The following is a 24,544-nucleotide window of genomic DNA, read 5'->3' on the forward strand; positions in this document are numbered from 1 at the left end:
TGTGTCTTTGCTTCTGCACATGCATAGAAGCAAAAAATCACTGAAATCTCACGTATGTGCATGTCATGTGAGATTTTGCTTCTGTGCCTGTGCACAAAGCAAAAATATGCTGGGACACATGTGCAACGCAAGAGAAATGAAGCTGTGCATGAGTGCACTGAGTGCTACTGGTGTGCTGCCCTCTACCATACTGGTAGCAACCCACTACCACTCTGGAGGCTTTTCTCTAGCTTCCAGGAGGAGAAAAAAGCTTCCCCCTGGCTCCCAAGGCCTTACGGAAACCCTCCAGAGGCCAGAAATTGATCCATTTCCAAACTTCCAGAACTTCTGGGAGGTCTGTTTTTTGCCTTCTTAGAACCTCTGCAAAGGCCCTGCACTTACCTGGCATCCAAAATGGGTTGCGTGGAGAATCCTGGGAGGGTAGAGGTGGGCAGGGCCAGCCAGACCTTGCAACCACCAGTTGGGCAAACCAGATGTAAAATTAGCATACGGTTCGCCCAAACTGTTCTGAACCGGCTGAATCCCACTGCTGACAGGGATCCCCAGGTTCTTCAGTGTTGACCCTTTTCTGAAGCTTCGGATTATTTGGATCCCCACAGGGCCAATTTAACATTATTATGGGCTCCTGGCAAAGCAGTGTACTGAAGCTCCTACAACAACTGCTCACAGGAATAAAAATGTAAATGGTCAATAAAATTAAACATGTATTTATTTTATTGGCCCTTCCAACAAACCCGGTGTTAAAACATCAAAACATGCCGTGCAGCAACATGATAAACATTTGAACAATACACGAGGCTTGAAAAACACAATAATGCTCAGTAAGACATACAGTTGCTGAATTTATATGATCCAAGATGCACTGACAAGTTAACACACACAGATAAGTATGGGGCCCCTATGCTTGTGGGGCCCACAGGTAAGTGGCCATCAGGTCCATACATTAAGACAGCCCTGGATCCCCAAACATTTAATCCTAACCAGGCTGCGGTTGCCGCTACTACTGCTACCGGCGCACTGCACGCGCAGCTTCAGGTTGCTGGTGTGCATGCCCATCCCAGAGAGATTTTGCTTCTGTGCATGCGCAGGAGATGCACGCACATGTGAGATTTCAGCAATTTTTTTGTTTCCACACATGCGCAGGAGCAAAAAATTGCCAAAATCTCACACACATGTGCGTCCCCGCACAGGATTTTGCTTCCTGTACATGCGCAGAAGCAAAATCTCTCTGGGACATGTGCACACACATGCCAGCAACCCCCAAATCTATGCGCACAGCTCCATTTTTACTACTGGTGTGACTTTCCCATCCATACCGGTAGGAACCCAATACTGATCCTAAACCTGTGGGAGGGTCAATACTGACCACTTTGGAGAACACTGGGTATCACGAGAGAACAAGAGATTATCTGAACATACAGTGCAGTTATGAATAGTTGGAATAGGCAAGAACTAAATGACTTTGTAGAGGAGCTTTCAATAAATAGAAATTCCCTATTTATTTAGGTTGCAACCCCCTTTCCAACTCAAGCTCAAGGCAGCATACATACACAGCACTTTCTCCTATTTTCATGGGTTTTGCCTGTTTTTAAGGATTTCCCCCCATCCATTGTTGGGCATCTAATAAATACCAACAATCTATCCATCAACAAATCAATCAATCAATCAATCAATCCAGGTTTGTGGTAGACTGGTCTGCAAGAAAAGGAATAAGAGATCCAAACTCCCATTGAGGGATCAAACCCAAGTCTCTCCACACCTATTTACTGCCTTCACAATTATCTTTACTACAATTGAGAGGAGGGATTGGCCCCTCTAAACCCCATAGAAGCTTCTGAGCCTGGGATGGGTCGGTTGGGGGGCTAAAGCCTAGGTCTCACCACTCCTAGTTCAACCTGTTCACTGTCGTTCTATCCTAACACCTAGGATTGAAGTGGAGGGTTGGCTGAGAAGTTGTGACTTAGGAAGGACTAGAATTTCGATCTCCCCTACTGCCATTCAAAATCAGGTTCTTACTGGTATGGATGAGGATGCCGTACCAGTAGTAAAATTGGAGCTGTGAATGTAGCTTTGCATTTCTGGCATGCACGCATGCACATCCGAGTAAGATTTTACTTTTACGCATGCGCAGGAAGCAAAATCTCATGAGAGGACATGCGCACATACGATATTTCAGAAATTTTTTGCTTCTGCGTATGCATGGAAGCAAAAAAAAAAGGCAAAATCTCATGCACACATGCGTCCCCTCGTAGGATTTTGCTTCCTGTGCATGCACAGAAGCAAATTCTCACTCCGGTGCATTCACGCATGCTGGAGACACGACGCTGTGCACACAGTGCGCCAGGAACGGCGGGAGCAACAACTCCTGCCTGCTACCATTCCAACACTTTGACCGCATCACAACACTGATTCTTGGGCTAAGACAGAGAGGATGTCATGGGCTGTCAAAATAAGGAGAAAGGAAGAAGAGTTGCAGCCAAGGCAACAGTCAGCCAAGAGCCCATCTCCGTCCATAGAAGGAAAAGGAGCAAAGAAAGCATTTCAGAAGTGATCCTCCCTAGTTCTCTGGAAAAGAACGGGGATGGAGAAGTCATCCCAGGATGGATTGCAGAGTCACATTATCAATGAGTCATATCAATTTAATTTAATTAATTGGTTGATTGATTGATTGATTCATATCTTCCCTAATTCTCTGGAAAGGAACAGGGATGGAGAAGGCATCTCAGAAGGCATTTCATTGATAAGTTGCAGACTCAACTTATCAATGAGATGGAGCCATATCAATTTATTTAATTGGTTGATTGATTCATATCCTCCCTAGTTCTCTGGAAAGGAACGGGGGATGGAGAAGGCATCTCAGGAAGGATCCCAGAGTCACCCTATCAGGGAGAAGGGTAGTTAATTAAAAAAAAAAACATTTGTTTGCGGAGAGGGGCGTCATACAAATCTAATTAATTATTATTTATTATTATTATTATTTCTCTTTTGGGCTCTGAAAGGCAAAGGCAAGGGAGGTGTTTTAAGATTTGCAAGACTCTGTTACTTCAGTCTTCCCATGGTTTTGGTGTCATATCTGGATGACTTCAAAGAGCTGACTGAGAGGCTAAGGATAGAGAGCCATTAGGCCGAAGTCTCCCAGTGAACCTCTCAACTTAGTGTCGACTTAAAACAGGGTCTTCCCAGTACTCAATGTCTCACTTAACAAGAGAAACGTTAGGTTCAATTGTGATCGTAAGGTGAGGATTCACTGGAGTGGTACGTCATCCCAGCAATGGCTGGGTGATGCTATTAAATGGCTGGGTGATGCTATTTTGCTTAGCAAAAATGGACTCTTAATTCTTTTTAAAGCAAAGCAAAGACCTCTTGCCAAACATCCCTCTCCAAAACACCCATGCACAAACACACGCACACGCACACACACACTGCTGTTGTGTGTCCCAGAACACATGACACACCTTTTGACTTCCCCATAAAGCATAATATCGTTCCATAAGTGGAGCAGCCATGAAGTGGGAAGGAAAACGTGGACCAGATTTACATTGAAAAATTGAAATTTAGTCAAATGGGAGGGAAGCCAGATCAGTTCCAGCAAAAAGAGCTATTCACTGCAGCTGGCAAAGCAGGGACTTTAAGACCCCTATCAAGAATGTCAGCTGGGATTGCCTGCAAAGCCTTAAAAGAACAGTAAGGCCACATCAATAAGAACAAGAAGAAATGAAGAAAATTAGGCATGATTCAAGATCTGTTCAGGGGGATTGGACGGCTTCTTACATTCTTCTGTCTGGCCAACTAAGCCACAGGGCTGCCAACATTTTTACTCTCCTGCCTTGCTTTCTCTATAGACAGTGGCTACATCACAGGCAGCAGCAGCTGACAAGTCCTTATGGTCTCTTTTCTTACAAGGATGTCTGCAGAACCTGAGGAAAACAGTCCTTAATAAAAGGGAGGATGATTGATTTTGAGGAAGGAAGGAAAGAAGGAAGGGAGGGAGGGAGGGAGGATGGAAGGAAGGAAGGGAGGGAGGGAGGAGAAATTAAAGATCATAGAAAAAGGAGAGAAAATTACTATTACTATTTCTACAATTATTTTTTTTGCTGCATTTACTTTCCTGGCTATCATGGTGGGATTCAGCAGGTTCTGGTCAGTTCTGGAGAACCAGTAGCAGAAATTTTGAGTAGTTCGGAGAACTGGTAAATACCACCTCCGATTAATCCCACCCCTATCTATTCTCTGCTTCCCAAATCCCAGCTGATCAGGAAGAAAAGTGGATTTTTCAGTATCCTTCCTCTGCCACCTCCACCAAGCCACGCCCAACCAAGCCACGCCCACAGAACTGGTGGTATAAAACTTTTGAATCCCATGACTGCTATCAAGGCCCTGGCAAAGCAAAATTTCAAAAGCCATTTGCGAAGTTTTTCACAGTAGCCACAGACAGATTTAACCTTCTCTGTTTGAACACTGTGTACAGTGGAACCCCGACATAAGAGCTGCTCTACTTAAGAGCAACTCGAGATAAGAGTTGGGAGGGGAGAGATATTTTTGTTCTACTTACAAGCCCAAATTCGAGATACAAGCGCCAAGGAGCTGTCTCCTGAAGCCAAACGCTAACTTCCGCGTTCGGCTTCAGGAGACAGCTGCGAAGCGGCGCGCGTGTTTTAAAAGGTTGCAGCCGTCCTGGGGGGCTCGGGGGGGTGCTTGCAGCTTTCTTTCTTGCTCTTTTTCTTTCTCTCTTTTACCTTCCCTTCCTCTATTTCTTCTTTTCTTTCTCCTTCCCACCTTCTTCCCTCCCTCCCTCCCTTCACTCATTCCTCTCTTACTCTCCCCTTTCATAAGTTTCCTTCCTTCCTTCCTCTGTTCCTGTCCCTTCCCTCTTTCCTTCCTTCCTTCCCACCCTCCGTCCATTCATTCACCCATTCCTCTCTTGATCGCTTAAAGCCGGTCCCTGGTGCAAAAAGGGTTGGGGACCTCTGACCTACAGGATTGGGTGGCAGAGAAGTTGAACATATGTAAATTTAAAAGTTTAAGAAAGTTTACAAGTTAAGTGAAAGAAACTTCATTATTCATTTATATGTACATGTACATTTCTTCATTAAAAACATGTCTTTCTGCATAATTTAGACTAACTTTGTGAGTTTTTTGAGGGCTGGAACCAATTAAAATTATTTACATTAATTCCTATGGGGAAAAGTCGTTCGAGATAAGAGCTGCTCGACTTAAGAGCCCAGGTCCGGAACGAATTAAACTCGTATCTCGAGGTACCACTGTACTTTTATTTCAGTATCAAAAAAAAAAGTGACAATATGGGTGCTCTAAAGATGTTCAGACTTCTTCTTCTTCTTTTTTTTTTTTAAATGAATTTACCTGCTTTGAATGGACGACAGTCTAAAAGACACAGCAAGTAAAATTTGCTGTTCATGACTTATTGTTTAGCATGGAAATGCATAGGAAATGCATAGGAAAGCCCTGGAGTTCAGTCATTCCAAGAAATTCCCAATTTGTAATCCAATTGGTGTTGTTGTTTTTCTGGCCTAGAAATTTTAGAATGCCATTTCAGGTGCTAGACTTCAATGCCAAGCAGGATCTAAATTTGAGAAAGGTTTAGTTTATAACCCTTTACTTAGATTGTCTTTTGAATTAAATAACACGGAACCTAATTGATCAATTAATTAATATTATATGGCTCTTTGATTATATAGAATCCAATTATCACATATGGAGGAAATAAATCCATGCAAATAGAAAACTAATCTGTTGGGGAGAAGGCTGCCTTTGTATGCTAGCTTTCTCTGCAGAAGGATTGCTTCCATGGAAAACATGTTTTTGTTCATTTATGGGCTTTCACAGTGGAATGATGAGAACCACTTGTTACAAGTTAGTTTATTACTTACAGAAGGAGACGAGAGATGGGGGAGGCAAGATTGTCTTGTTTTTCCTGTTTCTTTTGTAGAGCATATATAAACCTCCCCCAGGTTAGTTTATTACTTGCTAAAGGAGGCCTGCTTAACCTCAACTTGCAAGAGAAGAAGCTGTTTCGGGACTAAGGAAGGGAGAATAGATTATATCAAAGGGAAGGTGAAGGAAGAATATCATTTTTGAAAGCTCTACGAAAGCAGAAAAATTAAAATGATAACAATCCATCAAGTCCAAAGGAAAAACATTCTGCCCGGATCCTATTTTCTTCCTTCCTTCCTTCCTTCCTTCCTTCCTTCCTTCCTTCCTTCCTTCCTTTCCTGCCTTTTTCTTTCCTTTCTTTTTTCCTTTCCTTTTATTTTTGGTTGCTGGAGTTTATTTATTTATTAAGGTTTACCAAAATGTTTTCAAGCTATCCCCTGCTCAAATATGTTTTTTTTTTAAACTTTGAAATCGGCCAGCCGCCTATATAACAAAAAGAAAAAAGAAAAAGAGGCCTTTGAAAGATAGAGAAGATGTGGGCCTTTCATCTCTGTTGCCTGGTTATTATATAGAACCATCTGTAATCAAAAAGGAAAAAAGAATCAGACACCCATAGATGTTGTTGTTTTTCTCTCTGTCTTTGGGATCCAGGGATGACCCAGTGGTGGGATTCGAAAATGTTACTACCGGTTCTGTTGGCGTGGCTTGGTGGGTGTGGTGTGGCTTGGGAGGCAAGGCAGGGGAAGGATACTGCAAAATCCCCATTTCCTCCCAATCAGATGGGATTCAGGAAGCAGAGAGTAAATGGGAGCAGGACCACTCAGAGATGGTATTTACCAGTACTCCAAACTACTCAAATTTTTTGCTGCCGGTTCTGCAAACTACTCAAAATTTCCACTACTGGTTCTCCAGAACTGGTCAGAACCTGCTGAATCCCATCTCTGGGCCAATCCTTTTAATCCTCCAAAGTCCATGAGAAGTCTAGAGCAGGGGTAAGCAAAGTTGGCTCGTCTATGAGCTGTGGATTTCAACTCCTAGAAATCCTGAGCTAGCATGATTGGCTCAGGAATTCTGGGAGTTGAAGTCCATACGTCATAGAAGAGCCAACTTTGCCTACCTGTAGTCTAGAGATTTGGGGCATTGAACTTCAGTGGATCCGATGATTGGCAGATAAGAGAAAGCAAACCTGTTTTATTTATTAAATTTATTTATTTAATAAATAAATAATTTAATACATAAATAATTTAATAAATAAAACCGCTGGTGAGACCACATTTGGAATACTGTGTTCAGTTCTGGAGACCTCACTTTCGAAGAGATATTGACAAAATTGAACGGGTCCAAAGACGGGCTACAAGAATGGTGGAAGGTCTTAAGCATAAAACGTATCAGCAAAGACTTAATGAACTCAATCTGTATAGTCTGGAGGACAGAAGGGAAAGGGGGGACATGATCGAAACATTTAAATATGTTAAAGGGTTAAATAAGGTCCAGGGGGGAAGTGTTTTTAATAGGAAAGTGAACACAAGAACAAGGGGGCACAATCTGAAGTTAGTTGGGGGAAAGATCAAAAGCAACATGAGAAAATATAATTTTACTGAAAGAGTAGTAGATCCTTGGAACAAATTTCCAGCAGACGTGGTTGGTAAATCCACAGTAACTGAATTTAAACATGCCTGGGATAAACATATATCCATTGTAAGATAAAATACAGGAAATAGTATAAGGGCAGACTAGACGGACCATGAGGTCTTTTTCTGCCATCAGTCTTCTATGTTTCTTCTATGTTTCTATTGTCATATGCCGACAAGTGACTCTAGATGGCCTCTAACTGCATAATACGGCAATATAAAACAATTTAACAAACCTTAAATACATCAAGTGCTAAAAATTAAAATATTAAATGTTAAGGGAAAGAAACTGGATAAAAGGGACCAATATGTAAACAGGAACCAGGTGGGATTTTTCCTTTCTATATGAGAGGACAAGATGAACCACCAATCTTGGGCAGAGGTCTTCAAACTTGGCAACTTTAATACTTGTGGAATTGACATCCACAAGTCTTAAAGCTGCCAAGTTTGAGGACCCTTGATCTTGGGGGTTCTCCTTCATGTACATTCCTGCATACAGGTAGTCCTCAACTTACAACCATTCATTCAGTGTTTGAAGTTGCAACAGCAAAGAAAAAAAGTGATTTACGACAGGTTCTTGCGTTTATCACCATTGTAGTTATGTGGTCAACATTTGGGCACTTGAATTAAGAGGCATGAAAGACAATAAATATTCTGGAAGTTCAGCTATAGTGGTTAACTTGGGAACAAAATTAAAAATTAATTGGTGGTAGACCCAGGAGATAAAACAAGGTTTAGAAGAAGCAGCATCAGATGAGTAACATATGTCGTCTGGCAGGTTCCAGGGGAAGAGCCTTCTCTGTGGCGGCCCCAACTGTCTGGAACCAGCTCCCCCCGGAGATTAGAACTGCCCCCACCCTCCTTGCCTTCTGTAAACTCCTTAAAAGTCACCTTTGCCATCAGGCATGGGGGAATTGAGGCATCCCCCCCCCCCCCCGGGCCTATACAATTTATGTATGGTATGTTTGTGTGTATGTCTGCTTTAATAATGGTTTTTTTTAATGTTTTTTAAATTTATTAGATTTGTTGTGAATTGTTTTATTGTATGCTGTGAGCCGCCCCAAGTCTACGGAGAGGGGCGGCATGCAAATCTAACAAACAAACAAACAAACAAACATACCTAGAGTAAATAGTTATATATACAGAAAATATATAAACATGATTATAGGAGAGGCACCATTGATCTAAAAATGTATGGCGTATGTCATCAGTCTGTTAAATATGAGATGAACTAGGATAAGAAGCACTTAGTGAGAGATAAAGAGGGAGAAAGAGGAAGCAGAAAGGTGAAGAGAGGGAAGAAGGAGTGCAGAAAAATAGAAAGGAGGAGAGAAGGAATAAGAAGACAAATTGAGATGATGGAGATAGAAGGAGTGGAATGGAATGGAATGAAGGAAAACAGACTGATGAACAGGATAAAAAAAGGTGTGAAACAGGATATTGGTTTTTTTTATTGATTGAACAAAAATGTATAAATATGTATGTTAGTGACATTTTAAGGTATACGTGTTGCATTGGGGCACTTGGTAACTACCTTGTAGCTACAACAGTTGCAGCATCTCCAAGACATGCAATTGCTGCTTGCAACCTTCTTGCAAGCAAAGCCAAACACTGCAGTTGTTAAGTCACACCATTACTAAGTGGATCCCTCATTCGTTTTGATTGTCAGAAGCCAACTCGGAAGATCGCTAACCGTGATCACCTGATCATGGGACAATGGAATGATCATAAAACACATAGCGGTTGTCAAGCACCCCAATTTTTCTCATGTGCTTGTGAAGATGCTGTGATGGTCATAAGTGTGAGGACTGGTTCTAAATCTTTTTTTTTCACTGCCGTTGTAATTACGAACAGTCACTAAACTCAGTGGTTGTAAATTGAAAATCACTTGTTTTTGGGTTATGCAGAATATATGAATTCATTCAGTGGCTGAGTTACACAAGCTATACTAAAAGGGGATTGGATAATTCAAATGTTTGCATGAGTACAGGGAATTCTGACCTGGTGGAATTTTCTTGTATGAATTATGCTATCATATCAAGCCATAATTTGGTTTGTTTTGGAGAGTATTGTTTTGTTAACTGGGTTTGAAGTTCAGCAGGTTGAATCAAAGAGGCTTATTATTGTTACTACTCATTCTAACCGGTGAAGGGCTGCTCATCTTCGGTGTTACCGGTGCACCCTCGGAGGCCGTCGCGTGTTCATGCGTGTCCGGCAGGTAGGTGCATGCCCATCGGCACAAGATTTGGCATCTGTGCATATGCAGCAAGCAAAATGCCATGTGAGGACACAAGTGTGAGTAAGATTTCAGAGATTTTTGCCGATATTTCGGCGAAAAATATCACCGAAATAAAATAAAAAATAAATCTGCGAAAATCACCGAAATCTCACTCGCATCCTCATGTGACAATTTGCTTTCTGTGCATGCGCAGAAGCTGAATCTCATACAGGGGTGTGCATGCATGCATCAGGGATGTGCATCTGAGTGCGCAGCTCCCATTTTCCCAACTGTAGCTGCGCACCAGTCTGTGTAACCAGCAGTCCATCACTGATCCTAACCCAATTTTTATAAGTTTATTAGCCCTAAAAAAAGCCATTAAAGTTTAATTCAACAAACAATTATTTTAAAATTAACCTAACAATATGTATGGAGCTTGGGATTTTCTGTTGGTACTTAGGAAATTCCTGAGCGGCTAGACAAAATCCAGATAATCCATTTTTTATTTAAATCTCAGGAAACCTTGTTGTAATTTTGCACGGTTTTATGTTGTTTTTGGAAACTTTTTGTTTTTAAATCAGCTGCAGGGGGGGGAACCATAGAAAACCAACAGTTGAAATACAAGTGGCTCTACCTGTTTGATGAGTCCTTTGCAGATGAAAAAACAAACAAACAACAACCTTCCATCTAATTGCTCACAAGCACCACAATTAAAGGAGAAAGAAGGGGAATTGGACAGCTCCCAAAACACAAGCAGGATTTCCTAGCTAAGAACATTTGCTATTCTGGCAAAACCTGAGTGAACTGAACTTTGGAACAGCCAATCTAAAAATAGTCCTCGGTTTAGGACCACAACTCAACTCAACATTTCCATTGCTAAGCAAGATGGCTGCTGCCACAGTTGTTAGGTGAATCATTGCAGTTGTTCAGTTAGTAATGTGGTTGTTAAATGAATCTGAGTCCCCCATTGACTTTACTTGTTAAAAAAATTCCTAAAAGGGATCACATGACCCTGAAATGCTGCAACCTTCATAAATATGAAAATGGTTAATGGAAAGAAGGGAGACGTGATAGCAGTGTTCCAATATCTCAGGGGTTGCCACAAAGAAGAGGGAGTCAATCTAATCTCCAAACCACCTGAGGGCGGTGGGTGGAAACTAATCAAGGAGAGAAGAAACTTAGAACTAAGGAGAAGTTTCCTGACAGTTAGAACAATTGATCAGTGGAACTGCCTGCCTCCAGAAGTTGTGAATGCTCCCACACTGGAAGTTTTTTAGAAGATGTGGGATAACCATTTTGTCTGAAGTAGTGTTTCCTGCCTAAGCAGGGGGTTAGACTAAGGTCCCTTCCAACTCTTTTGTTGTTGTTGTTGTTGTTGTTGTTGTTAGTAGTAGTAGTAGTAGTAGTAGTAGTAGTAGTAGTAGTAACATAGAAACATAGAAGACTGACGGCAGAAAAAGACCTCATGGTCCATCTAGGCTGCCCTTATACTATTTCCTGTATTTTATCTTACAATGGATATATGTTTATCCCAGGCATGTTTAAATTCAGTTACTGTGGATTTACCAACCACGTCTGCTGGAAGTTTGTTCCAAGGATCTACTACTCTTTCAGTAAAATAATATTTTCTCACGTTGCTTTTGATCTTTCCCCCAACTACTACTACTACTACTACTAGTAGTAGTAGTAGTAGTAGTAGTAGTAGTAGTAGTAATTTGCCAAGCATCCAAATTTTGATCATGTGCCCACAGGAATGCTCCAAGGACATAAATGTGAAAAATGGTCATAAGTTAAGGACTACCTGTAAGTGTCTGTTCAGAACTTCATTGAGATGCTTATTTTTATATCTCAAATCCTTGTTCAACATACAATACCAGGAGACTGTGGAAATATTAAGCAGTTGGGGTTAGACTGGCATGTAGAAGAGAGCTGTAGTTGGGTTCACAGATCACGCCACATCCTAGTCTGAGTTCACACAGTTTTCTAACCATGATTCTTAGCACCTAATTTGAGGTCTGTGATCACTTGCCACAGTCAATTCACAGACAACTTGCCATCCAATTTGTGCAGGCAACTCTCTGCAGGACAAGAGTTAGACCAATATCAAAGAAATAGAAAAAGAAAAAGGTGGTAGACTCAGGCAGCAAAAATAGGAGGAAGGAAGTAGCATTAGAATAATAGTAGATAGACCTAGAAGAATATATTATATATTTAAAATTGGATAAAGGGAAAGATATAAGTTTAAGAATAGCTCCGATGTTGGAGTGAAGCCAGGGTTTCTGAATTGCTCATCTGCTAACCATAAAATGGATCATTTTAGAAGTACTGAAGAAAGGATAAGAGGGAGGAAGAGGGAGGGGTGAGAAGGAGGAGAGAAGTGGGAAAGAGGTAGAATGGGAGAAAGAAGGTAGAGGGAAGAGAGGGAGATAGAGAGAGGAGAGTAGCATGAAATATGGAAGGAAAGCAGACGGGAGATAAAAGAATCAAAGGAGCAAATTAAAGATATGTGTTTATGGCATTTTGGATAGAAATGTATAAGCATGAATGTTTTGATATTGTGGTATATGTATGGGTTTTTATGTAAGTTTGGTGAAAAAATAAAATCCCTTCCCTGGTACAGAGCTGAAGGGATTGGATACTGTAGCCTAGAGGTTAATTCCCTACCTCACAAGGCAAAGGTTGCAGGTTTCAAATCCCAGTGAGGGTATGGCTAGCTCATGAGGCCAAAATAAGGCCGAAATAGATCTATCCTAGTCTCCCTTAATTTTCAAATTCAGCAAAAACATGTCTCACACACACACACACACACACACACACAAATAACAAATCACTTCCCTGGTACGAAGCTGAAGGTATTAGATACTGTAGCCTAGAGGTTAATTTTCTGCCTTACAAGGCAAAGGCTGCAAGTTCAAATCCCAGTGAGGTATGGCTAGATGATGAGCCCAGAACAAGGCCAAAATAGATCTATCCTAGTCTCTCTTAATTTTCAAATTCAGAAAAAACATGTCACATGCACACACAAACACACACACATTATATATATATATGTGGGCAGTTCAGTGGTTCAAATCTCTAGCGCCATGTAATGGATGAGCTCCTGTTACTTGTCCCAGTTTCTGCCACCCCAGCACTTCAAAAACGCAAGTAGAAAAATAGGGTCCACCTTTGGTGGGAAGGTAACAGCGTTTCATGCGCCTTTGGTGTTGAGTCATGCTGGCCGCATGACCATGGAGACATCTTCAGACAGCGCTGGCTCTTCGGCTTTGAAACGGAGATGAGCTCTGCCCTCTAGAGTCAGGAACGACTAACACATATGTGTGAGGGGAACCTTTCCCTTTATACATTAACTTTATCATATATGTTTTTTGTGGTCCAAGCCAATTCATCTTCACTCAATGCAGCCCATGCAAGCCAAAAGTTTGGATCCCTTTGACTCAGTGTATTACGTATATCCAGAAAATTGCAGTTTGTTCAGTTAACTATGCTTGAACAAACCATGACCCGGTTGCTTAGTTCAGTTTATGAACTAAATTTCTTTTTGGCAGGATAAATCAACCACAGCTTAATAAAATATGTGAAGCGATCTATAAAAGAATATTATGTTGCTTTCATCCATGAACAGCTTAGAAGCAGCTCACATTGGACGCCCAATAAAATAATTGTGATAATACTCAAGTTGTCACTTAACAAATCCAATTGAGTCAAGTGGCAGTGGGCGTAAGGTCAAATTTATTGAAGAAACGTTCTCTTACCTGGAATGGATTTCATTGTTTTCCCTCTATGACTTCTTCAAAAACCAAGATTTGACAGGCAAATTACCATAATGAGGGGCAGAGTGCCTGTTGGGCAAGGTTGCGAAGGAGGTAGCCAGTTGGAATGCCCAATGCCAGACACCAATAATGAGAAAAAACTCTTAGCAAGAAAGGAATCAGAGAAACTCAAACATTTATCAGAATAACAGAGTGGGATGGAACCTTGTAAACAAGGGTAGGTTCTGGGTCCTTTTGCTGCCAATTTGTTCAGGGTCATGCCGTGCTCCCACAGCAATCAAAAAATAGCTTCTGCACCAACGTGGAAGCAAAGTTCAAGTTGGTGGCACCCACAGAGACACCAACAAAACCAGCTCCGTGACATCATTGCCGAACTACTAATGGTTCTAAATAACTAGTTAGAATTGATAGGAACCCACCTCTACTTGTAGGTCATATAGTCCAATCACTCACTCACACACACACACACAGAGAGAGAGAGAGAGAGAGAGAGAAACATAGAAAGATAGACGGCAGAAAAAGACTTCATGGTCCATCTAGTCTGCCCTTATACTATTTCCTGTATTTTACCTTGGGATGAATATATGTTTATACCAGGCATGTTTAAATTAAATTACTGTGGATTTGCCAACCACGTCTGCTGGAAGTTTGTTCCAAGCATCTACTACTCTTTCAGTAAAATAATATTTTCTCACGTTGCTTCTGATCTTTCCCCCAACTAACCTCAGATTGTTCCCCATTGTTCTTGTGTTCATTCATTCATTCATTCATTCATTCATTCATTCATTCATTCATCCATTCAATTTTTATGCCGCCCTTCTCCTTAGACTCAGGGCGGCTTACAATATGTTAGCAATACCACTTTTTAACAGAGCCAGCATATTGCCCCCACAATCCGGGTCCTCACTTTACCCACCTTGGAAGGATGGAAGGCTGAATCAACCTTGAGCCGGTGATGAGATTTGAACTGCTGACCTACAGATCTACAGTCAGCTTCAGTGGCCTGCAGTACTTGCACTGTACCTGCTGCGCCACCCCAGCTCACTTTCCTATTAAAAACACTTCCCTCCTGAACCTCATTTAACCCTTTAACATATTTAAATGTTTAAATCATGTCCCCACTTTCCCTTCTGTCCTCCAGACCGTACAGATTGAGTTCATTAAGTCTTTCCTGATAAGTTTTATGCTTAAGACCTTCCACCATTTTTGTAGCTTGTCTTTGGACCCATTCAATTTTATCAACCTCTTTTTTATAGGTGAGGTCTCCAGAACTGAACACAGTATTCCAAATGTGGTCTCACCAGTGCTCTATACAGCGGGATCACATGGTCAAGCAGCAGACGCTACACTATTTCTGACAGATGGCAGTCCAATATTTTTGCCCTCCAAATATTCACTGAGAACATTCCACAGGAATAGAATAGAATGGAATGGAGTGGGGTGGGGTGGAATAGAATAGAATAGAATAGAATAGAATTGTTTATTGGTCAGGTGTGATTGGACACACAAGAAACTGCATACATAAGTTCTTAGTGTACATTCAAAATAGCAGAGTAATAATAATCAAAATACCAAAGTAATAATAATCATAATAATGATACCATTAAGAGAAGGCTGTGGAACAGATGAAAAAGATAAAAGTAATACATAAAAAAAGTAATTAAATCCCAAGCAAGACAAGGTTAAATATTTGGAACAGGTCCTGAAACACAGGAAAATGCAAGACATAATTGAAAAGCAAAGAGGTTGCTATGTAAGAAATGGCCTTTGGCAGGGGAACATAGAAGATGCATTAGTACACCACGAAATATGAAGGAGGAGGAGCGGAAAGTAGAGGAAATGTCATTCAAGATGGGGCTGGAAACAGTGGGCGGGAATGTGTCACCCAGTTCTGACTTAGAGATGGGAGAAGCCGCCTTCTGGGAAGAATTGGAGGAAGCAGGCTGACCATTGATGGGTGTAACCCAGAGAGTAGGCTGAAATCAGTAATGGTCAGAAGAACAGGGCCAAGAGGAAAGAGGGGGTGGCGAAGGAGGGGAGATGAAAAGGCAAGAAAGAGGAAGTCCACAAAACCATGATGCTGGCTGGCTCCATAAAAATCACCCACACCTATATTAACACCCACACCCATCTTAGAATTTTTTCACCTTTTCAAATTTTTATAATGTTATTTTCATAATTGTAAAATTTTTAAATCTGGTTTTAAATATTGATTTTATTGTACACCACCCAGAACCTCTCTCTGAAGGATATGGGCAGTGAAGAAATACAATGGATAGATGGATGGATGGATGGATGGATGGATGGATGGATGGATGGATGGATGGATGGATGGATGGATGGATAGTTGGATGGATGGACGGACGGACGGACGGACGGATGCCTCAATCTAAAATTATGGTGTAACTACAGGGGAATTCTTGCAATATGTGTTGATTTTACTTTGGAAATCTACAGAGATATCCATTTTAGGAGAATCTCAGAAACCTCCCAGGTCCTATATGAATTTTAGGTCAGACTGGTAAGAGGACACTCATATTTTATGGAGACAAAAGGAAAAAAAAGAATAAGAGAATTTGCTAACGCCTTTACCAACTTAATGAAGTTTATAAAAAGGAATATTCTTTTGTCAGCTTCAACTGATTTCATTAGATAGATGTGATAGGTTAAAAATTGCATTATGGCCAGCAAAAGGAACAAAAAACCAAAACCCACTAGATAAGAATAGCCAACCACGTCTTTCATCTGCCCTTGATGTGTTGTGATTCTCCAGCCAAGGGAGGAGGAGAAGTCTCTCCTCCTAAGAATTTGAAGCCATCCAATTTTGAACTTTGTGTTTTTCATCACCAGCCTTCTCCAAACTGGTGCCTTCCAGTTTGACTGGACTGTACCAGGCTATGCAAAGTGGGGGAGGCTGAAGCCGATGAGTAATAGGTAAGATGGATGAATGGATTGATTGATCGATCGACCGATAGATATGTGTCATCAAATTGTCAACAATCACATAGAGTTTTCCCCTATGTTCTGGCCCTAATCCACTCTTCCAGGTCTTCTTTGCATTGTCTCTCTTTCATAAAAATGCATAAGTGGTTTATCATTCTTTTCTTGTGCAGTATGAATTGATGGCTTTGCCATTGTCCCTGAAGTGATCGTCTACCTCTAGCATCTCCCTATGTTGCTCCTGCCCAATATAGATGCATGCTTCCTGAACAGATGGGATGACCTTCACAACTTTGAATGACCCTGCTGGGAATGTATTCTCCTGACATAGACTTACACCATTCTTTGCTTATCCCTCCCAGGCACACCAACACCACCCTCCTACCACTCTACCACAATGGGGCAGCAGAGCAGGACTTGGAAGGAGTAGGTGAGGCCAGTGCAAAACTCAAATTTGACTTCATTGACATTTCATTAAAGTGCAGTTTCTTCCCAATGGGCAACAACTTTTAAAAAGATTGAGAATCACACATTTGTCTCATCCTGAATGATCAGGATGCAGAAGGCAGCTGCAAGAGCAATCATGGGCTTTCCCAAAAATGCCCATGTAACACCAACACTCCGCAGTCTGCATTGGTTGCCGATCAGTTTCTGGTCACAATTCAAAGCCCTTCATGGCACCGGACCAGATTATCTCAGGGACCGCCTTCTGCTGCACGAATCCCAGCGACCAGTTAGGTCCCACAGAGTGGGCCTTCTCCGGGTCCCGTCAACTGAACAATGTCATTTGGCGGGGCCCAGGGGAAGAGCCTTCTCTGTGGCAGCCCCCACCCTCTGGAACCAACTCCCCCCAGAGATTAGAATTGCCCCCACCCTCCTCGCCTTTCGTAAGCTCCTTAAAACCCACCTCTGCTGTCAGGCATGGGGGAACTGAGATATTCTTTCCCCCTAGGCCTTTACAATTTATGCATGGTATGTTTGTTTGTATGTATGTTTAGTTTTACAATAAGGGTTTTTTAGTTGTTTTAGTATTGGATTTACATGCTGTTTTTTATTACTGTTGTTAGCTGCCCCAAGTCTATGGAGAGGGGCAGCATCCAAATCCAATAAATAAATAAATGGGGAAGTCTGATGCAAGGGCTTTCCTACATTGTAGATTTTTCAGACCTATCTTGTTGTGTTTGGGATAAAGATTAGAACCATTATGGTAAGTTGTCTTTGAATGAGTTAAGGAGACATTTAAAAAAAAAAACAAGTGGAAAATAATCACATCCTTTTATTCTTTACCCAAGCATCTAAAGAGTAGTCAATTAGACTAGTTAGTAGTGTTTCTCATTCTTGGTAACTTTAAGACATTTGGACTTTTATCTTCCAGCATTTCCTAATCAGCAAGTTTAAGGAACACTGAGCTAGACTTTTGGTAGGCAGTATTCCACGCTGTGCTTTTGGCCCGAATGGGAGACAGGGTGTATCACGTCAAAACCTTCCCCAGCTATGATCTTGGAAACTGCTTAACTCCGATAAATTATTTCAAGGATATGCTGGGAAACCACTAAGCTGTGAGTCAACTAAACGTAATAGCTGAATAATGAGTTATCTCCAGGCCCAATGAATAAATATTGTGACACCAACACTTTCAGCCAGAGCAAACTATCTGCCTGAAATAAAAGCAGAGCAGAGAAAGTAGCTGAGATAATTTCAGAGAATGGGATTTATTTGTAGGCTGGTTGGTTTGGAATGAATGAATACACGTGCGCGCGTGCACACACACACACACACATCACCCTTAAGTAATTTTGGGGATAGGGGTGGATTCTGGCTTATCTCGCTGCTGGTTCCTGATGTGCTATACGGGCTCGTGCACATGCTCAGTAAAAAAAACCAGCTCTGTGTGTGCAGAAGCAAAAACAAAATGGCGGCACCTATAGCACCACCAAGTTAGTTAGTTAGTTAGTTAGTTAGTTAGTTAGTTAGTTAGTTAGTTAGTTAGTTTGTTCGTTTGTTCGTTTGTTCGTTAGTTTATTTATTTGTTTGTTTATTGTTTGTTTGTTTGTTTGTTTGTTTGTTTGTTTGTTTGTTTGTTTGTTTGATTGATTTTTATGCTGCCCTTCTCCTTAGACTCAGCACGGCTTACAACATATCAGCAATAGCACTTTTTAACAGAGGCAGCATATTGCCCCCACAATCCGGGTCCTCATTTTACCCATCTCGGAAGGATGGAAGGCTGAATCAACCTTGAGCCGTTGATGAGATTTGAACCACTGACCTTCAGATCTATAGTCAGCTTCAGTGGCCTGCAGTACAGCACTACCTGCTGCGCCATCCCAGCTCATAGTTATTACCGGTTCCAGAGGCGAACCGGTAATAACCGAACCCAGAGGCGGGCTGCTGCTAGAACGCCTAATTGTGCACAGCTCTGCAGCTCTAGAATGTGAGTGTGGGATCGAGCATAATTTTGCTTCCTGCACCTGTACAGGATGCAAAATCTCACATAGGGATGCCGGTGTGGGTGTGTTTCAGTGAGGTTTTGCTACCTGCACAGGTGCAGGATGCATAATTGCTCTCGATCCTGCACTCGCATTCCAGAGCCACGGAACTGTGTACAATTAGATGTTCCAGCACAGCCCACCTCTGTCTGAACTGGGAGGAATTCTCCTCTGTCCAGGGGTTTACAAACAAGACATAAAAGTCATATTTTAAAAACACCCTAAAACAATGCAGAATGCAATTAAAATATGATGTAGTTAGTATAACAATGGCACTATAATTGCAGAAGGGAATGGCATTCCATCCAATTTCAAAACACTTATAGATCATAACTGTCCATAAATCAGCAAAGGAACCCCACCCTCTGTGTTTGGTATAGTTGGTTGCTGTGATTTAAATAGTCCAAAGATTTGGGACAGTTTCCCTGTATTTCATATTTTCTAACTGTATTTTGTTTGAACTGACTACAGTAAATAATATTTGAATGAGTTAAGAGGATATTATTTTTTAAAAAAATAAATGGGTGGCAGTCAGAAAAGCAATTGCATCCTTGCATTCTAAGCAGTTACGGATGTGAAAGGTAAAATGAGAAAGAAATCACAAGATTTGGAGGAATCTTAGCTCAGTGGCTAAGATGCTGAGCTCAGAAAGGTCCACAGTTCAGTGGTTCAAATCCATTGTGCCCCATAATGGGGTGAGCTTCTGCCAACTTAGCAGTTCGAAAGCATGTAAAAATGCAATTAGAAAAGTAGGGACCACCTTTGTTGTGAAGGTAACAGTATGCCATGCGCTTTCGGCATTTAGTCATACCAGCCATAGGACCACAGAGATGTCTTCAGACAGTGCTGGCTCATCAGTTTTGAAATGGAGATGAGCAATGCCCCTTAGAGTCAGGAACAGCTAGCACACATGTGCGAGAGGAACTTTTACCTTTAGCAAGGAAAGGATCCACAAGTTTAGAGAAAGCAAGAGGTTCTTCAAAGTTCTAGATAAAGTTCTGTTAGGTTCTCTAATGAAAACTAGGGTTATACAGCATTCACATTAAGCAAAAAAAAAGATTGATAGTACATTATAAGGAAACCAATAGTTATTTTAACAACTAGCGTAAATTATGTTGCACATGAAGCTATCATTTAGATGATGTGTTTTGATATTGTATATAATATGAGCCCTGCTAATGTAATATTAATCTTCATTAATAACTGGTATCAGTTCAAAGAGTTTTAAAGCCAAGAAGAGCAATTAGGTCTTGATATCTTACATAGCTTCAGAGAGTTGGCAAAATGCCTAGAGGTAGTTCTTGATGACTGAAACCAAAGCAGAAGTCTTTCAGATACTATGATCAGATGGGTTTCTCAAACGTTGTTCTCTGCAGTTTGTTAGCTGCCTCTAACAGCTTGTCCTTAAGTAGACTAGGGGAGTTGCCAATTTGCCCCCAGTCTTACTCCCGAGGAGACCTCCTCTGGAGCAACCATTCCTGTCTCTTGGTAGCTTTGTGGACTCTTGTATCAAGAAGAGGAGAGGCCTCTTCTTCCTCATCACTGCTTTGAAGTGCTGGAGGTTCTGAAGGCCCTGGCTGAACTTCTGCCTCTGGCATCGAGTCCTTGCCACCCTCCCCAATGTCCAACTCAGGTGCCAGCTGTACAGGCCATTGGCACATGACCAAGTTAGTCTCTTCTTGAATAGCTACATGGGCTGCTGGTGGACCACAACAGCTAGTATGTTTTGCAAACCTGGATTTGGAGCTTAGGATATTAAGTGAACCCTGCCTACAGGCCATGCAAGGATTTTTATCAATTGTATCCTATTGATGCAGAAATGACTTCCACAGTCCATTCCTACATAATTCTGATATAAATTTTACAAAATTACCATTGGTAGAGATCTGGACAGCAGTATTTTGAAAGGAAGCATAACAGAAGTGGAAGGGACCTTGGAGGTCTTCTAGCTAACCCACTGCTCAAGCAGAAAACCTTACCCCATTGCAGAAAAATTGTTGTTTTCAATCTTAAAAACCTCTGGTGTGGGAGGTTTGGGAAGCAAAACTTCTGGAGGCAAGTCATTCCACTGATTAATTATTCTTACTGTCAGGAAAGTGAAGTGAGGATCTGCATGCTGGATCAAACTTAGTGTGAGAGACCAATTTGCATTCACTTTGGTACCCTCTACCTATGAATATACCCCAAACAGTGTGAATATACCATTCAACCAAATTTTGGCAGGAATAGAGCCGAGCATTAGTTTATGCATGTACTTAAACTATAAACTATCAATTGCCTCTCCTTCCTGTTCTTCTCCACCCACTTCTTGGAGCCTCACCTACTTTCCATGGTCATACGTATTGCTCTGAGTAATGGCCTCAAGTTATTAGGTTGGATTGAAAGCAGCTGTAAGGATTAAAATGTTACTTAACATTTGAATGCTAGAAAACTTGTTTAACTGTTTCTGTTGCCTTTCCAGGTGCTGGTGAGCTGGGCCTCCGACTTCTATCGCCATGGACTGGAAGACGTTACAGGGTCTGTTGAGTGGAGTGAACAAATACTCCACTGCTTTCGGCCGCATCTGGCTCTCTGTGGTCTTTGTTTTTCGTGTCCTTGTTTATGTGGTAGCTGCTGAACGGGTGTGGGGAGATGAGCAGAAGGATTTTGACTGCAATCACCGGCAACCCGGTTGCACCAACGTTTGCTACGATCATTTTTTCCCCATCTCCCACATCCGTCTCTGGGCCCTGCAGCTGATTTTTGTCACCTGTCCGTCTCTGCTCGTCATCATGCATGTGGCCTACCGTGAGGACAGGGAACGGAAGAACCGAGAAAAAAATGGGGAAAACTGTCCCAAACTTTATAGCAACACTGGAAGGAAACATGGTGGTCTTTGGTGGACTTATCTCCTGACACTCTTCTTCAAGCTGGGTATTGAGATCGTCTTCCTCTATCTGCTCCACAGAATTTGGGACAGTTTTGACCTGCCACGACTGGTCAAGTGTGAACTGGAACCATGCCCCAATAAAATTGATTGTTACATTGCTCGGCCTACTGAGAAGAAGATTTTCACATACTTCATGGTAGGGGCATCAGCTCTTTGCATTGTCCTCACTGTGTGTGAGATCTTCTACCTCATCTCCAAGAGAATAGTCCGCTCAATGAACAAATGGAAGAAGGCCAAGAAGTCCTTGACCTACAGCAAGGCCTCCACATGTCAGTGCCATTTGAAGATGGAACACGGGCAGGATGGGAAATTAAAGATTTCCCCCATAGAAGGCCTCAGAGCTTCTGCACCTAACCTGACTTTAATCTGAGAAGAAGAAGAAGCAAATCCAAAATGGCTCCATGCCAGGACACAAGAGTGGTGTTCTTTTTTCAAACATGAACTGGGGAGGGAGGGAGGACTTGAAGTGAAAGCCTTCCATTGAATCACTAACCAAATTTTCCACAAGGGAAGGGCCACAATGATTGAAGGGGAGCTGACAGGAACACTGCCATGTTTATTCAGGTCTCAAGTCAAGGCCATCTGTTATCATGTTATTACTAAGCTAAGCATGCACACTTCATATGCTCTGGCAATCTATGTCGGTTTGTTCTCCAAACGCTTCCAGAAAAGTCACAATGTTCTACATTCTCAGGTTGATATTTTCTACTTTTCTAACGTCTCTCAGAAGATAGACTAACATCACGCACAATATGTTGTAGTCTTTAAAACCTAGGACAGCCAAGAATGTATGACCTTTGATTTCTCCAACTGATTTATTTACTTGTGCATAGAGTTGTTTATAGTGTGTTAGTCACTGAATTGCCTGAGAAGGGGGGGAATAAATTAATTAGGAAAGTTCTGTAAACATGGATAATTTAACCTAGATGTCATCCTTTCTCTTGCAAACCTTAGTTCTCTGGGATAGCAAATGCCGATACAATATACAAAGCATTTGAAACAGCACTCTAAAAGGTGGTTTTAGCTGAATTCCTTCTCCTGAGTTTCACCCAGAGGAAATCCAATATGAATTTATAGTTCGTATTTGAGGATTTTTTTTTATTTATCTCAACCTTGTATTAGACAGGAAAAGAAATGAATTATATCCATAGTGTCGAATCAAAGCAATGTTGTTTACAGGATTTTAAAAGCATAAGGACTTTGTTCAAATCCCAGCTATGGAACCTGTAGACAGCTGGGGGATTTAGAAGTGCCACTCCTCTCTGCCTCTGCCACCATCGATTTTATCATCTCCTCAAACTGGTACTGGGACATCTGATCCATGCTGTGCCTCCTTGCTGAAACAGGCTGGGTCTTCTCTTTGGCCTCCATATCTGTTTCACCTTGGTTGTGTGAACCATCCTTCACACGATGAGTTGGAGTGAAGCACAATTCTGGGAATGTGGGTCGAAGATGTGAGGTGGGGGCGGATGATACGCTTCGGTTATGGCCTGCTTAATCAAAGTCTCTGTACTGGCCTAATCAGGCTCCCTTCATTTCACAGGCCTACTGTGTGAGGGAAGCCTAGGGCTGAGTTGGAGCAAAGGACGATCCTGGGAACATAGACCGAAGCTGTTCCCTGTGGGACTGGGTTGCCCCAGTGAAGTGGTGACAGGCGATCCATTTAGGCCATGCCTCGCCCAATCACAGGCATCTGTACGGGCCTAATCAGACTCTCTTCATAGGCCTACTGTGTAAGGGAGACCTAGGCCTCTTCAGAAAAATGTTGAGGTAGGCTCAGTGTAAGAACACAACTGTTGTTCCAAAGAACCACCCCTAGGGATGCTAGGTGTCTTACCCCCATGGGATCTGTCACCAGATAGTAAGTCATATGTGTACCAAGTTTGGTTATATACCCCTGGCTGCCAGCCTCAGCCAACCAATCACCTTGTAGTATTTTCCCGCCCAATGAATATGGGGCGGGTACAAGGCCTAACTGTCCTCTGGACACCACAGTTGAAATGGCTCAAACTGTTCCAGAGTTAAGCTTGAATACACACACATATATTTGTGTGTGTGTGTGTGTGAAACATATTTTTGCTGATAATGAAAAGGAAGGGAGACAAGTATAGATCCATTTCAAGCTATTTAGCTCTCACCAGCTAGCCATACCCTTAGCAGGATTTGAACCTGGGCAGACCGCATATAAGGCAGTAGCTTTTAACCTCTAGGCCACAGGTTCTCCTCCTGTCTCAGCTTGTATGTATGTAATTAATATTATTAATTAACAATATTTTGATGAAACTTTCCCCAATTCTCCACTCTTAATCTCTCATTCTGTCTGAAACAGAAAAATTCCTGCTGAAACCAAGTAAAATGTAACATTTGAAATTATTCTGGAAGGATTAGTCGAGAGAAAATGGGACATGTATTAAGAAGAGAAATGGAGGGAAACATTATTTGGAATCAATGTTTATAGCTCAGTTTAGCCAAAAGGAACAAATCAATCAACAGAAGAGAGTTTGTTTGCCTTTGGCAAAAATATTGAAGCTGTTTTGAGACAACTGTGGATCTTATGACTATAGAATCTTATGACTACAGAATTGTTTGTAAATAGATTTTGAATCTCCTTAGCTGAGTTCCATGTAGACTGTCTTCCATGCAGAGCAAGAATTAAAATCATGTTTAAAGTATTT

General features: G+C 41.7%; 1 protein-coding gene across 2 annotated transcripts in view; it reads left to right on the forward strand.

Moving 5' to 3' along the window:
* Positions 1–24,541, forward strand: part of GJB3 (gap junction protein beta 3) — a 35,540-nt gene extending 10,999 nt beyond the window's left edge. Inside the window, exons 2-3 of one of the 2 annotated variants that reach the window (XM_070764375.1) lie at positions 16,817–16,884; positions 21,402–24,541. In XM_070764375.1, the coding sequence (XP_070620476.1) occupies positions 21,436–22,239 (804 nt within the window). In that variant the 5' untranslated portion in view covers positions 16,817–16,884; positions 21,402–21,435 and the 3' untranslated portion in view covers positions 22,240–24,541. The remainder of the gene's footprint in view (positions 1–16,816; positions 16,885–21,401) is intronic. The other variant, XM_070764374.1, reaches the window with a different exon arrangement.
* Positions 24,542–24,544: the final 3 nt, after the last annotated feature.

The sequence above is a fragment of the Erythrolamprus reginae genome, chromosome 11, assembly GCF_031021105.1.
Source record: "Erythrolamprus reginae isolate rEryReg1 chromosome 11, rEryReg1.hap1, whole genome shotgun sequence".
NCBI classification, from domain to species: Eukaryota; Metazoa; Chordata; class Lepidosauria; order Squamata; family Dipsadidae; genus Erythrolamprus; species Erythrolamprus reginae.